Below are 12,534 nucleotides of genomic sequence, written 5' to 3'. Positions count from 1 at the left end.
GGAAGAGCATTCCTGAACTCCACTACCAAAAAGAGCAACGGAGATTTGTTAATGCATTCTTAAAACCTTCTGCCCGGTGAAATTATTTTGTTTTTCTAGTATTTACGAGTTTTATATTAATAAGTTTTAATCTTATTCACTTATTTGCGTAGTTCACTGCTCTTTTGAGTCGCGTGTTTACAGATGTCAACCCTTTCGATTAAAAATGATTAAGAGGCCGTTAATAAACCACGTAAACTTTTATGGGGGAAGGGGGGGGGGGGGGGGGTGTGGTTTAGCTAAGTCTAGGCTCCACACAAATTTTTAATTTTTTGTATGGACAAAAGTCTACGAGGGGGATCTGAGATGACCCAAATTTGGTCTACGTGGTTTATGAACGGCCGCTGATTGGGAATTCCTCCCAAGGTTTCTTCGAGCATTGATCAAGGAAGAATTCCCGAAGGAGTTCAGGTATTTTTTTTTGGAGAACAATTAAAGTATCCGTTTTTTTTTTTCAAAATTCTAGGATTTTTTTCAGGAGCTCCTCTACGAGTTCTTACAGAGGTTTCCCTTAGGGCCTTAAGGAACGTTCAGGAATTCCTTCAACTATTTTCCCAGGGTTTCCTCGTGGTATTTCTTCTGCAATTCCTGTTTGGGGGTTTCCTGCAGGGATTCGACAAGAAGTTCTTCAGGGGTTCCTAATGGAATTACCCCAGAGATTTCTTAGGGATTTCCTCTAGGGATGGAAACCCCAGCAGAGAAATTCAGAGACGCATTGTGGCAGGAACTAGAGCTTACTTTTGACTCCACAGAACTCTACAATCGAACAAACTTCGCTGTCACACAAAGTTAACAATCTATACAAAACGCTGATTAGACCGGTAGCCCTCTATGGGCACGAAACATGGACTATACGTGTAGAGGCCCTGACTAAAATGGTTCTCGAGAGCCATCCGACCGATACAATAAGACGTAGTGTGCACCGAGGTGGGTCGAGCAAGTGGAGAACGATCTGCGGACGCTTCGCAGAGTGCGGGACTGGAGACGCACAGCCATGGAACGAGTTGAATGGAGGCGACTCTTAAGTACAGCAGAGGACACTTAGGACTTAGTCTGACCAGTAAGCCCTACCTAGTACCCTTGCCCCCTAATCTTTTGCCCCCTAATCTTTTGTGATTTTTTCCCTATTTGATTATTAGTAATATGTTAGATGTTTTCAAATATTTATTACAGTAAAACAACTTTTAGCTTGTCAATTTTACAACTTTCAACCTGTAAAATAATTTAACAATTTTCAACCTGTCAAGGCTTTAATTCAACCTGTTCACTATTACTGTTCATCAGTTTCAGAATCTAAATCTCCCTCAAAATCATCTTCTATTCCTTTTTGAGAGCGCCTACCTCTTTTTTTGGGAACGAGAGATTTGAGAAATGTTTCGTAGTACTGTTTGTTAGTTACGAAGACGATTAATTTTTGCAAATCTCGCAACTTTTCCGGCGCCAGCGGAAGCGGTTCCGTCGAAATTGGTTTTAGCTCTGGCTTCTCTCCCTTGGTTTCAACATAAAACGAAAGATAATCTGCATCTGCTATGTCATATTTATAGTACACTGTCTTTGGATCATCTGATTTGTATTCGAAGAAGCTGATTTCTCTGAATTTAATCTTTTCTCCAGTTGTGTTGACTGATGGTCGTTTAAAATAGTTTCCTAGATCTTTTAAAGCAACAAAATCTTTTTGTTCCATCGAATGAACCCTGAACGGAACTTTTCTCTGTATCGATCCAATCAGAATCTCCCAATCGCTGGGAATATGAATGTTAGAAGTAGTCCGGTTTTTTGCTTTTTCAATCGAGGCATGGACAGAATCAACCTCCATGTGACTGTGCCCTGAGACCATTAGTTTGTGGCGAATTGTTATCTGTCGGCCTAGTTTATGTGCTTCTTCGATGAATTTAAGAAAAGTCATGCACACCACGAAGTTTAGATTTTGGCCAGAACAACGATCCGAATAAAAATTTATTAATTTGGTTTTTGGGCCAATTCTTCCCAACTCTTGCAGTATACATGACCCTATCTCTTGTGCTCCTCTTTTAGCTTTAGTTTCATCCCATAGATAACAATCCGCCACGTTCACCTTCCCATCAGTGCTGAAGAATGTGAAATTATACGTGTACAGCTGTCTGCAATAATATGCTGCTCCGCACTGAAGATGAGGAGTGGCCAGGCACTTTTGCAAGTCAAACGATACGGTTTTGACACAGTCCGAGGTTTTGGCAGCTTGTACATCCGATCTTTTCTCATAATAAACGCGTTTTGCTTTAGCTTGGTGTTGATCGCGAAGGTTTTGAATTTTTGATTTGTCTTGTGCGTTTGATTCCGATTTTAACTGAGCAGAAAACTTTTCGCATTCGTTGCAGATGTCTTTACTAGGCCTCCTAAAAGCTAGTTTGAAAGTCCTAAAACATAGTCTGTAGGAGTTATACTCCACAGAGTCTCTTTCATCCTCAATGCATTTTTGTTTATATAATCTGAACATTTTGGCAATACTGAGATCGCTACTCAAGTATAGTTTTGATGATTTTTCCCGACTGTAATGCGATGAATAGGCGGGGAACGACCTGATGTGATCTTCCATGAACTTGACGTTTTCCTCCGGAATACGGTTCTGGCCGCCATTATGCTTCCGTTGATCGTCGTAACATATACCGTCATTCTTAATGATCTTCGCGGCAAGTGAACGGGTCTTCTTGTCTGTAATGTTCAATCATGTGTTCAATGTTGCGAGGAACATTTCCTTACAAACCCGAACCCGGCCGTTCGTAGCAGGTAGGTAATATTTACGTGTATATGCTCTTCGAGAATTTAGCACCTGTAAATTTATTATACAATTGTTAATAAAATTTGTTTTTAATAGATTTTGGAAGAATCAAATATAAGACCAAATAAAATTAATTAAAAACTGACTGGTTTCTTCCAGCATGCATTTTATTGATCAATTTTTCAGCTCAAAATGTTTGCAAATTGTCACCTCGGCGAATTATCTATAACAATTATCTATATTTACCGTTGGTCTTGCTGTCACACAGATGCTCATGTGGTTGCTAATGAATTGGTTCTGGCCAGACGAAGTGAGTTGAAGAAGGTTGCGTAAGATGTGCTCCCGAATCGTATGGTCGTACTTTTCGTGACACTTTAGATAATTACAGCGACAGGGATCTTGTAACCTTCGCGCAGGTACAACTGTCCCGTCAGGTTTGGTATACTCCATACCGCGTTCCCTAGCTGCTTTATTGATTCGCCACAATGGTGTCTTCTTCTTTTTAGTTCTAATATCATCTTTTTCTAGCTCTTCAAATCCGAGATGGCCGAATGCTGTGAATATTTAAAAATACGCTTTAAGTATTTTTTAAAGTTATTTTAAACTGTGTGAAACAAAATTATAATTGAGAAAATTTACCTTCATTTTCCTTGTTTTCTTCATAATCCATCTCATCATCGCTGATTATTGTTTGATTTTTGTACTTTTCAAAGTATTCGTTGATTGTGAAATCCGTCAGTGCGTTTGCATCACCGATTAGTATTTCATCATCGTTGACGTCTTCATCGTTGTCACCTTCATCTTCATCGGAATCAAACACTTTATCATAAGCACACGGGAGTTCTATAATCCGCGGTTGATCAGATGGATTGGATTGTTTGATATTGTCCTTGGAGCGTTCAACATCGGACTCGGCATTTTGAAATTCAGTATTTGACAAGGAAATATTCTCGTGTACCTTCTTGCGCTTTGGCGTGCTACTAAGAACATTTTCAAACGACAAATCGTTGAGGTGTTGCATACTCAAGGACGCTGACTCGTTTTGGACATCAGGAGTATAGCAACACGACGATTGTGGCTTCTCCCCTACGTTTGAATTGCAGGTATCACCGGTTGCGATCAATGCTAGAGTCATATCTGTCCTTTTGTTTAGTCCTAGACTACGGTGCGGTATTTTGAACAGTAGATTGCCACCCGAATAGTTCGCCGGTCTAGTTATCGGCAGCGACTTGCTGAGCCTAGCTATTGTTTTGCTTGAACTACCATTTTCACTGGGCTTCTTCGAACGTGCATTCTTTTTGAAGAAGCTTACTTCTCCTGGTTTTCTCGTCAAAAGCAGATTACCACCTGAATAATTCATCCGACACGGGAGTGACGTATTTGAATTTCCATTTGTCATATCCATGTGACTGGAGTTCTTAACAGGTGTATCATTTCGTTTTTCTGAGGAATGCGGTGGATAGCCAGATGTTCGGGGAAATCGATGATCTAATGCCAATCCTGAACTGTCCAAATAACATGGCATCGAGTCATTCAGAGAACCTGGTAAATGATAATATTATTTTTAAAGTTTAAGATTTAGTTAAAATAAGCTGTGTAAAACTCTCACTTTTTGAACGAACAACTAGCTCGTTTTTGTCAGACTTTGAACTGAATATTTGAACAGCTGCATGTTCAGCGGTCAGAGCGGGAATTTGTTCCAGAAGGCCTGTGTCGGCACAACAGCTGCGATTAGACATTGTTTGGGAGTTAAGACGTCTTTCAACAGAGGCGATCAGTGTGCGATCTACAGACGGATCGTGTGAGCTCTTTTTATTGTCTGGATTCGCTGGGTCAGCTGAAAAATAAAATCATTTGAATATGTAAAGTTAATTGCCAAAAGAACCGGTTCTACTTTGAGTATTATCGGCTGGTTTGTTCTCATCATCATGAGGGGGTTTTTGTCGGCTTGAAATTTGGTCGTTTGATTACCCTTCTTCGGGCATTAAAAAAAGTTACGAATAATGCATTGGGGTCATTATGACCCAGAAATGCAAACTCTTATAGAATGATGATTTTTTCACCAATTCAAGTGACCAATGTCTTATTTGATAAATAATTTCTTCAAGAATGTGTTGATGTTGAAACAGTGGTTCCGGGAACTTTGGCCACCGGGAATCTGCTATACAGGGCACCATGTCGGACATGTAGGATAGCACTACTTTTTCCAGTAGTTGTAGAATATCTTGCGTTCTGGAGCACTTAGAAGGATACTGTCTTCGGCAAAGTTGCTCAGAAGACTAAGAGCTTTCACATAGGAAACAATTTAGTTCGAGAATCACTCACTGTGTGGCCCTGGCGTTCTTATGATCTTCCAATTCAGTCTAAACGTCGTACACCTCGCGTTCTGAACATCTTAATAGGACACCACAGACAAACAGACATAACACTCTGATAGCTCCCATCGTACATTGATTTAACGGTCTTTTTCAAAATTGAATATGTGGCCAACTGCCCACCCGTGGCGCTCGCATCGTTTTTGTTCGAGTTTGACGTTTGCTCACTACCGCCACCTAGTTGATGGTCGGCCAAACTTAGTCTTTTTAGCATTGGGCGAATATGTTTCCGTGACTATGATTTGAATCATAAATTTTTCGAAGTGTTACGTCTGTTTGTCTGTGAGGACACTATCTTGGGAAAAGTTAGTCAGCAAACTGAGAGCGTTCACATAGAATACACTTTAGTTCGTGAATCACTCACTATGTAGCGCTAGTGCTCTTGGGAGCTTCCAGTTCAGTCTGAACGTCATATATCTCGCGTTCTAGACCACTTAGAAGGAACTGCCTTCGGCAAAGTTACACAGAAGACTAAGACCTTTTACATAGAAAACAATTTAGTTCAAGAAACACTCAGTACGTCACGCTAGTGTTCTTGGGAGCTTCCAGTCTAGTCTTAACGTCGTATATTTTGCGTTCAGGACCAATTAGAAAGATACTGTCTCAGCTTTATGTTTAATCTAAACATTCTGGAAGAGGGTCTTGTTTCCCGGACTGAAAAAAATCTCGGGATTCGGGATTTTTATTTTCGGAATCCCGTGATTTCCCGGGATCCCGAAAAAAAAAAACAATGTTTTTCAAATAAAATAAAAAATACTAAGGGAGCGATTTCTAAAACATTTTCAAATTCGATCGACTTATCAATATATTTGAAATAAAATACATACATGCTTTAAAGACAATTGATTGTGTAAGGTAAGTTCTAAATATTCAAAGATATTTGAAAGTTTTCAAATAAAGTACTCATATTCTTCAGGAATAGTTTAACTTGGGTTATTCTGCCATATATATCAACTCGAAGTTTTTGACAGAACTTGTAAAAAATGTGATATTTCCAAAGAAATCCCATGAAATTTACCCTGAGAAATAAATCAGTTCTGAGTGGAATTCCAAGAAAAGTTTTCAACTTAAATGTTCAACTCGTTTCCTACAATATTTACATTTAAAGAGGCGCATTATTTATTAAATGAGCCCATGGGGTTACTTTTCATGTTATTTCAAGGGAAGAAAGATTAGATCAGTGATTTGAAAAGTTCAAATGCCAATTTCTTAAGAGTTTGATCAGCATTTTTTTTTATGAAAATGATAAAATTTTGGAATTTCGATGGTGAAATATATAAAGGAAACTGTGATAAAACATCTAGAGAAATTAAAATCAGGCCTCCTCCTCGGCCTCCTCAACAACCTTCTTGTGGAATTATTATAGATATATTTAAAAAAAAAAACCTCTTAAATCTATATAATATATATGTGATTTTCTGTCTGTCTGTCTGTCCGTTTGATCGTTATGGATTCGAAAACTTCTGGACCGATTGGTGTGAAATTTTGTATGTTCATAGGGGAAGGTTCTTAGCTTGGTGCTGGTCTCTGGAACGGCCTGACTTTGCGGGGGACGTCCCTATGGACTGCCCATAATCGCATAGTTGACGTAAGCGCCACTGTAGTTTTCAGCACACTTTTGAAATTTCAACAATAATTAATGAAAAGTTAATGATTTTTTTCACGTTGATATCTAGCTATTGATTAGATCTAGTGCTCTATTGAATAAAACTGATCACAATTATGCACATTTGATAGATATTAGCTTGTGAGTGCTGACATTGTCAATGGTGGTTACGTCAACTATGCGATTTTGGGCAGTGGAGCTGTACGCTGTATTTCACGCACGCTCTGGACCGCTTTGTAGGATACTGTCTTCGGCAAAAATTCTCAGAAAAACAATCCAGCTTTTTACGCTATGATGAGGGGTGATTCAACTTTAACAATTCTTGCCGACAGTCCTTGCAGCATCAGAACTCATCAAAGTAGTCAAACATTTCAGTTCAACTCTAGCAAAGTGTCAAAAATTTTCACCTTTGCGGAAGGCAGTATCCTTTTAAGTAGTCCAGAACACGAGATATGCGACGTTCAGACTGAGCTAGAAGCTTCTAAGAACACTAGCGCCACGCTGTGAATGATTCTCGAACTAAATTGTTTTCTATGCGAAAGCTCTTACTCTTCTGAGCGACTTTACCAAAGACAGAATCCTTCTAAGTGGTCCAGAACACGAGATATACGACGTTCAGACTGAACTGAAGGCTCAAAAGAGCACTAGCGCCACGCAGTGAGTGATTTTCGAACTAAATTGTTTCCTATGTGAAAGCTGTTAGTCTTCTGAGCAACTTTGCCGAAGACGGTATTCTTCTAAGTGGTCCAGAACGCGAGATATACAACGTTTAGACTGAACTGGAAGCTCCTAAGAACACTAGCGCCTCGCAGTGAGTGATTTTCGAACTAAATTGTTTCCTATGTGAAAGCTTTTAGTCTTCTGAGCAACTTTGCCGAAGACGATATCCTTCTAAGTGGTACAGAACCCGAGATATACAACGTTTAGACTGAACTGGAAGCTCCTAAGAACACTAGCGCCTCGCAGTGAGTGATTCTCGAACTAAATTGTTTCCTATGTGAAAGCTTTTAGTGTTCTAAGCAACTTTACCGAAGACAGTATTCTTCTAAGTGGTCCAGAACGCGAGATACTAGGCGAGATATTCCACAACTACTGGCAAAATGTAGTGCTATCCCACATGTCCGACATGGTGCCCTGTGTAGCAGATTCCTGGTGGCCAAAGTTCCCGGAACCACTGTTTCAACATATCAACACATTCTTGACATAATTATCTATCAAATAAGACATTGGTCATTTGAATTGGTGAAAAAATCTTCATTCTATAAGAGTTTGCATTTCTGGGTCATGAAGACCCCAATGCATTATTCGTAACTTTTTTTGTGGCGCCATTATGGTTTCACCTTAAGATTTTTTTTTAAATCCTCGTTGCTGCAAAATATTTAAAGTCAAGAAGTTTCATTACGATAAGTTAATTAACAAAAGAGATATTAATGCTTGATATCGCGTTTGGGGTCATAATGACCCTAATGCACGACGAAGGTTAAACTTGGTTGGGAAAGATTTGAGACCAGCTTTGAGCACAACAGGTTTCAAAAAACCCTTCATGACGATGAAGAGAACAAAACGGCCGAGAATACGTAAGTTTCCCTAATTAAACCTGAAAATATAAAACTGTCACCTTTTGACCAAACGACCGGCTTGTTATGTTGATGCGTTGAGATCGACTCGACGGCGGACACTGTTGTTCCAGTGCATTCAGCCATTGATTCATCCGGAAATATGATGGAACTTTCCGAAGATGAACTGAATGTTTGGAGGGATGGATGTGTTGGAGAAAAATAGTGACAGCCCCCTGCTAACGACGACGATCGTGGATGTGTGACAGGTCCCCGGTCGATGATGACAGTAATGACGACGACTTGTGTTGAGTTTGTGTGTATTGTGTAAGGAAAACCGAACGAAGCATAATTGCTGATGTATTGTGCACTATATTGTTTGTTATGATTTAGTCCGTACTAGTCCGTTGCGAAGTAAAGTTGTTTGTTGACAAACGTATTCCGCGTACTTAATCTTTCTTCGTATCACGCGAACCCCGGGACGGGTATTGTCCGGTCGAACGGTAGTATAACCGTATCCACTGTGCCTGGGTTTCCATCAGGTAATGGGCTCAGATTGCGCGAAGAAAGTAGAATGAAAAAGTGTGTGGATTGAGAGACACTTTGTAGTGCGTTCTATATGAACGATCTGTGTAATTGTTGTTATACCCCGGAGGCTGCGACGGTTTGTTTGCCGACGAAGAAAGTGTGGGAAGTGTCGTCGGCGAGATAATAGAGCTGATCGCGAGAAGAACTAGCTACGGACAATTGTTGTGAGTTTTGTTTGAGGAGGAGCAGAATTGGCTAATGCGCCGAAAGTTGTTCGGAATCATTCTGCAACGGACCCATTTTGTTGTGCGATTCGTTTTGTTATGGACGTTAAGGGGACGTAGCTCAGTGTGGCGTTGAAACGAGTGAATGAAATAGTGTTGAGTCTGTAGTGGTTGAGTTGGAAAATAAAACGGTTCACAGTGGTCCAGAAAGAAGATTTTGTGAGACGAAAATAAAAAGGCAATAGTTGAAAATATTAAGAAAATGACGGACACAAACATTGTTTTTGATCGACTTAACGAGTCCAACTGGGGAACCTGGAGATTCCGGATGGAGCTAATGCTTATGAGAGAGGATCTATGGTCCACAGTTAAAGATCCCAAGCCTGAGTCAGCAAATGTTACATCAGTATGGACGAGGAAGGATGAGAAAGCGCGAGCAATGATCGGATTGGCTTTGGAAGATAGTCAGTTGACCCATATTCTTGATGCTGTAAGTGCCAACGAAATGTGGGAGATGCTCAAAGGCTATCATGAGCGAGGTTCGTTGTCGAACAAGGTCCATGCCCTACGGAGACTTTGTTCGATGCGTTTAGGTGAAGGAGAGAATATGTCAAAGCACCTTGTTGAAGCTGCAGAATTGGTTCACCGTTTGGCAAGAATGGGGGAGTCGTTAAAAGAACATTTGGTTGTGGCGATTCTTCTGTCAAGCTTGCCAGAATCCTACAATCCACTTGTCACCGCTCTTGAAAGCCGCCCGGAAGAGGACGTTAAACTAGAGTACGTGAAGGGAAAGCTTTTGGATGAATGGCGGAGAAGATCTGAGAAGCGGAAACAGGAGAATGCTCAAGAGGAAGTGAAGAAGTGCTCAGTACTGCCAGAAAAACGAAGTATTCGGAAGTGCTACTATTGTGGAAAAGACGGCCATATCCAGTGTTATTGCCCGAATTTACTGAGAAAAATAGCAGAAGTGAAAAAGAAAGAAGATGAGGCGAAATCATTGGCGGTACAGCATCCAGAAGCAGGAAGTAGCAGTCGGGGAGCGTGTTTCACGGTGAAGACAGCAAGTGATGTGCCTGTGAATCAAAAATGGATTATTGACTCTGGTAGTTCAAGGCACATGACGAATACAACAGCGTGCTTGAGTTGGTGGAATCCCTGTGTGGAAAATATAGCGCTTGCAGACGGAAGAACATTAACGGCCAGAGGAAGCGGACAGGGAAGAATCGTCGGACGCGGACTAGAAGCAGAATCCGTTGAAATCAAACTGAAGGAGTTGCTGTTTGTTCCTGGGTTGTCTGTTAATGTGCTATCGGTGAGCCGAATGACTGATGCGGGCTACTATGTGCAGTTTGGACCTAAGGATTGTCGCATTATGAATGCTGAAACTGTGATTGCTGTTGGTGTTAAAAAGGAAGGCCTGTACTATCTTGTGTAGAAAATGTAACTTTGTTGGTCTCGGTATTGATCCAGGAGGAGTTCGAGAAGGATCAGTGGGCTGCACTAAGGAGGAGTGTTGGAGAAAAATAGTGACAGCCCCCTGCTAACGACGACGATCGTGGATGTGTGACAGGTCCCCGGTCGATGATGACAGTAATGACGACGACTTGTGTTGAGTTTGTGTGTATTGTGTAAGGAAAACCGAACGAAGCATAATTGCTGATGTATTGTGCACTATATTGTTTGTTATGATTTAGTCCGTACTAGTCCGTTGCGAAGTAAAGTTGTTTGTTGACAAACGTATTCCGCGTACTTAATCTTTCTTCGTATCACGCGAACCCCGGGACGGGTATTGTCCGGTCGAACGGTAGTATAACCGTATCCACTGTGCCTGGGTTTCCATCAGGATGTTCAGCGGTTAGTGTGGTATGCGTTTGCGAGTGCGTTTGCTCTTGAAGGCTACATCCTGGATCGACAGGGAGGCTCCGCTTAGAGACTGACAGGAAGGAAAGACGTCTTCCGCCAGATGCCGTTCGTTCTACCGACGGATCGCCTAAACGCTTCAGACGATTTATGTCCACGTTCAGTGTTGGGCCAGCTGAAACCTCGGCTGAAACAAAGTAGATTTTTATTATTAAACTAAATAAATTTAATTAAGTGTAATATAAACTCACCTTTTGCTCGGTCGTCAGTACGGAGTTGCTCAAATTTTATGATCGACTCAATGGCGGACAGTGTTGATCCAGTGCATTCAGCGACCATTGATTCATCCGGACATAGGATGGAACTTTCCGACGATGAGCTGAATGTTTGGAGGGATGGATGTTCAGCGGTTAGTGTGGTATGCGTTTGCTCCTGAAGGCTACAACCTGGATCGTCAGGGAGGCTTTGTCTAGAGGCTGACAGGAAGGGAAGACGTCTTCCGGCAGATGTTGTCTTTGTTCGTTCGCCTGAACGCTTTAGATGATTCATTTCGGCGGGGATGAACCAGCCTCGGGCTGAAAATCCCCATAATAAAGAGCCAATAATAATAATAATTCATTTCGGCGTCCAGTATTGAGCCAGCTGAAATGAGTATTTTCAATAGTTTTTAATTAATAATTTCAAATTGAAAGTCCTATAATATCTCACTTTTTGTCTTTCCGACTGAGTGGAATTCCTCTAATCTTGAGATCGATGCATCGTCGGACTGCGTTGTTCCGGTGCAGTCGATGTCGTTCGGAGCCCGAGTATCGTTCAACCAAGCAGCTGCGTCTGGAAAGAAACAAAAAAAAACTTTTTATATAGGGCTATTGGGTTAACGTAATAATAAAGCATTACCGAGCAGCATTTGAAGATTTGAAGATTCCATAGTTCGCAGCCTGGACGAATGACTTCCTACTGGAGGTGCTAATCACTTTCATATTCGCTTTCAACAATTTTTACACGAAACTTTTTCACAAGAATGCCAAAACGCGCACGAGGTTTGACTCATTTCAATGACTGAAGGGTAAATAAACATAAACAAAGTAGCTTTCGCCCGCTTGTTCGTGAAAATGGCGATTTCGCCCGTTACTGGAGTAAATAAAGTAAAGGGCGAATTTCGATTGCAATTTTTGTTTTTAAAAAAGTGTAGTTTCGCCGTTTACTAAAATCAGTTTTTTCAATAGTGGAATGACAGCAGCAAGAAAAGACTGATGTGTAATGATTGTTACATGCTCAATAAGGTGAAAGGAGTAAAAAAACATTTGTTTACATTTTGTTGGTTTCGCCCTAATCGCGAATCACTCCGGATTTGCATTTATTGTTTGGAGTGTGAATGCTGTTGTTTTTTGTCGTTTTGCAGTGAGTTTGTTTTGAAGAAACATTAAGTTTAGCCGTTTTTTTATGCCTTTGTCATAGACTAATTTCAAGACCTCGATGTACCAAAGAAAACGATCAAAATTTTGTGTGTCCAGTCCGGTACCCAATAATATTCATAACCGTGTATTTTTTTCCGTGTAAATTGCCTTTTGTGTAAATTATATTTAGC

At 40.8% G+C, this 12,534-nt stretch overlaps 1 protein-coding gene across 1 annotated transcript; it reads right to left on the bottom strand.

Annotated features, from left to right (window-relative positions):
• Positions 1–2,743: 2,743 nt before the first annotated feature.
• LOC115267430 (uncharacterized) lies at positions 2,744–8,511 on the bottom strand. Its single transcript, XM_062843061.1, has 5 exons — positions 8,397–8,511; positions 4,407–4,634; positions 3,437–4,339; positions 3,044–3,351; positions 2,744–2,848 (listed from the first exon to the last, which is right to left on the bottom strand). The coding sequence occupies exons 1-5, from the start codon at positions 8,479–8,481 to the stop codon at positions 2,744–2,746; spliced, it is 1,629 nt and encodes a 542-aa protein (XP_062699045.1). The 5' UTR covers positions 8,482–8,511.
• Positions 8,512–12,534: the final 4,023 nt, after the last annotated feature.

Source organism: Aedes albopictus, chromosome 3, assembly GCF_035046485.1.
Source record: "Aedes albopictus strain Foshan chromosome 3, AalbF5, whole genome shotgun sequence".
Classification (NCBI taxonomy): domain Eukaryota; kingdom Metazoa; phylum Arthropoda; class Insecta; order Diptera; family Culicidae; genus Aedes; species Aedes albopictus.
Note: the sequence above shows the minus strand (reverse complement) of the source record. Positions and strands in the feature narration are given on the sequence as shown.